Below are 3,898 nucleotides of genomic sequence, written 5' to 3' on the forward strand. Positions count from 1 at the left end.
TTCCTAACTTTTAATTTACAGCAAACTGTGAACTCACTCAAAATGCTTCTATATGTAGTTTGTTTGCATAATTAAATCCATAATCATAATTGTACATTGTCTGTATATACTGCTATTTAAATTCCATTGTATTTTGAGCTTATCTTAAGTATATTGTGTTTAGGGTGTTTATTGTACTTTGTGCTTATACTGTTCTTATGTGTTACATATTTTCCTTATTTACATTATGTTAAATGATAAATATCCACCTGTTTTTTGTACCAATTGCTAAAAAAAAAAAAAGCACTATTATGGTCTTTTGTTTATTCCAGGTGATAGGAGACGGTTTCAGCTGGATTTGCACACAGTCATGGAGGATATGCGGGCAGCAGAGGAAAGGCAGCAGGAAAGGATGGAGAACCTTTCTGAGCGGCGCTTTCAGGCACTGCGTCAAGATGCCCAGGAAGCGAGGCGCCAGGAGGCAGAAATCGCCCGGCAGCAGATGGAGCAGTTGGCTAACTTCAACCAGGCCTTCCTTGGTGTCCTTGGGCAGCTTGTTCAAGTGCTGGGAGGCAGTCGTGATCCCAGGTCACCGCCCAGGCAGTAGTTCGTTTCCACTAGCACATGACCTGTACACTTCTTTATTTTATTTTTTTGATAATTACATTTATTTTTGCTTTTTGTAAATAATGTTTATTTGTAAATATATTTTTTTACTCTGTACTTGTGAGTATATTTTGAAAGATCACTTTTTTATTAGAATAAAAAACAGGAGAGACTTTTTGTGTGTGTCTGATTAAATTTAAAACTTTATTAAAAATTTCTAAAATGTAATAAAACTGTAATAAAACGTTAATAAAACCAGGGTAAGAAATTAAAGGTTGAGGTGCCGCATGAGAGCCTGACGTATTTCACTGCACTCTTCTTCGCTATCCAGTGTAATTACCCGTCCTGGCTCTTCTGCAGACGTATTCCAATCCTGGTGGAAGTCTTCTCCATGTCTTTCACAAAGATTGTGAAGAGCACAGCAAGTAAGCACCATGGATTTGACAAGTGCAATGTCACTGTCATTCCTCTTCATAAGACAACGCCACCTACCCTTAAGTCTTCCGAATGCATTTTCAACTACTACACGAGCCCTGGATGTTTTCTTGTTGTAGGTTTGTTGTTCTAGTGTCAGGCGGCCATTGTCAGGAAATGGTTTCAGGAGCCAATTTTGTAAAGGGTAGGCAGAGTCCCCGAGCACATAATAGCCAACATTCACCCCCCCAATGTTCTTAGTGCAAACAGGATACAGGCCTCCCTGGCCAACCCAATCCCAAAATGTGGACAGTCGTAGAACCCGAGCATCGTGCAAGCTCCCAGGCTTTCCTACGTTCACACTCCAGAATAGTCCTTTTCCATCCACTACTCCTTGGAGGATGATGGAATGCCACCCTTTTCTGTTGAAGTAGTCAGTGTGGTATTCTTGTGGTGCTATTATTGGTATGTGTGACCCATCAATAGCACCAACACACTGTGGAAGGCCCCACCTGTTCTCAAAGTAGTCAGCCATGTCTTTAAGCTTTTGCCAGTCCGGAAAATGAATAATTTCAGGAGCTAGCAATGTGCATACAGCTTTACAAAAGTCCTGCACACACCGGCACACTGATGATTTACTGACACCAAAAAGATGACCTATACTTCTGTATTCACTGTTGGTAGCCAGCTTCCACAGTGCAATGGCAACTCTTTTCCTCACAGGCACACAAGCTCTGAAGTTGGTGGTTTGCTTCTCCATCGCTGGACCTAGCTTTGCACAAAGGTATAAAAATGTTTCCTCCGACATTCTGAAATTGTGCACCCACTGTGTGTGTGTGAATCCAGGGACGGTCACATCCCACCACTCATTGGCGCGGCGGAGAGCCCAAATGACTGGTCGGCGGCGCTGTTTTGACAAAAGGAGAAGCGTCTAAAAAAATAAACAAACAAAAAAGGACAGATGTTACTATATCACTATTAATAGCATCATGTATAAAAGCGATCAACAAAAATAACATAAGGAGTATTTATGTATAAGGTGTAATTCTTGATTTTTACAAATGTGTGCAACATGATGTTGTTAAATACATAATGTATTTCCTTCCCATCTTGTATTCGATTTTTAACATATTCAGTATTATTTTTAATTTTTAATACGTGTAGAACTACATGACAAATGGCATAAAGTTGCTTACCCTATAGCGCTGCCGTCTTTGTCTTTGCCGCACAAAGGTGTACTTCTCCTCCCGGCTCAAGACCCAAGCCATAAGTTTTCTTCTCTTTTCTGCTGTGTTTCTCTTCGCCGCTCGCAACCTTCTCTCATAAAGTGCGGCATGTACTTTGATTTCAAAGAACCAAAAGCCAAATAGAGCAAAGACGAGCTGCTGGATGACCTCCATTATTGTTATTTGTAGCGTCACGTATGTTGTCGACCAAGTGTGTCGTCACACGCATTTGGCGTAAACCACGCAAGCCTCCAGGCGTTCCAACTTGCAGTGGAAACGCTCGCTGGAATAGGCCGGACCATTCAAAACCTTCCAAAATGTACCGACCCGAACCGATCCGCTCAGTGGAAACGAGGCAATAGATACTACATGTAACAGGTGTACATAGCTATATTTATATAAGGGTTTAGTTTTACATATTTTACTGCTAAATAGTGTGTATATAAATATAAATATATATTCAAATTGTTTTACGCACATGACTGCTACCTCTAAATGTGTTTTCAACCATGAATGTGTGGTTTTCATATTTTATATACAAGATATTTAAAAATAAATTTACAGTGCACCTGCTGGTCTATGTAAATTATATTTTTAAGCCGCTCGCTTTTTTCAAAATGTTTTTTTTATTTTTCAGATTAATACATATAAGCCAATGTATGTTAATATTCTACTTAGGGTTGTATTAGCATGGTGTGAGTGTGTGTGTCTGTACCAGGTTTTTTAATACAAGTCTGAGTTTAAATGTGCATTATGTTAGTGTGAGTGGAAGTCAGTGGGTGCAAGGTCAATGCAAGATTCATGTATCATAAGTAATATCAGTGTGAGTGTGTACTTCTACATTATGAGTGTGAGTGCATAGTAATGTGTCTGTATGTCTAATTTCAGGGTAAGTGCACGTTTCTATGACTGCAATGTAAACGTATGCTGGTTCTTTATAAATTAAATGAATAATAAATTAAATGTGCACTAAACTATTTCATAACTATCAGACTTATTTACTAAAGTGACAATTCAACATGAATTTGAAATTTATGCTTTTATTTCAGCTACTCTGGCCTTAGGTTTGAGATTCACTTTAGTATTCTTACCTTAGTAAATAACCCTGTATGTTGGAACAGTGAAAGAGATGTGTTCAGCATGCAAATGCATACATCACCTGCTCCTTATGCAAACGTAACTTGTTTGGTGCATGAAACCGCACTTGGTCAGGGGAATATCTGATAATGGCGTTAGCACCTTCTGTATAAATATAATAACAAACCTGGTGCACTATTTTAACGATACTCTCTCTTCATCTATACACTAAACCCTTTACTACTCTTATTCACTCATCAAAACAAGAAACGAAAAGGAAAAACAACACCCACCCGCTCCAGAAAAATAAAACTAAAAGGTAGTAAAATCAATATCAGTATAAACATACTTCTATTACTAAAATCGATTACATCGACCACTGATTAATAGCATTAAACGATGTTTCCTCTGCATACACTCTATTCAGTATGGCTTAAGTCCCAGTATTCAAATCTAAATGCATATGTAACCAAATATCTGATTATTAAATGGTTAGTGCGCGTCACTGTTTTGAAGTGGTTGTGGTGTTTATAGTCTGTAGGTGCTGCATTTCCTTATGAAAGAAACCAGATGCTCTTAAGTCTGTTTGAGAGGAG

At 38.6% G+C, this 3,898-nt stretch overlaps 1 protein-coding gene across 1 annotated transcript; it reads right to left on the reverse strand.

Annotated features, from left to right (window-relative positions):
- Window positions 1-853: 853 nt before the first annotated feature.
- On the reverse strand, window positions 854-1,807 carry LOC134586411 (uncharacterized). The gene has a single exon (XM_063441912.1). It carries the CDS (start codon window positions 1,805-1,807, stop codon window positions 854-856), a length of 954 nt encoding a protein of 317 aa, XP_063297982.1.
- Window positions 1,808-3,898: the final 2,091 nt, after the last annotated feature.

Source organism: Pelobates fuscus, chromosome 2 (genome assembly GCF_036172605.1).
Source record: "Pelobates fuscus isolate aPelFus1 chromosome 2, aPelFus1.pri, whole genome shotgun sequence".
Classification (NCBI taxonomy): Eukaryota; Metazoa; Chordata; class Amphibia; order Anura; family Pelobatidae; genus Pelobates; species Pelobates fuscus.

Coding starts and splice junctions, on each gene's coding strand:
- LOC134586411 (XM_063441912.1), bottom strand. CDS start 1,807: ATGTCGGAGGAAACATTTTTATACCTTTGTGCAAAGCTAGGTCCAGCG.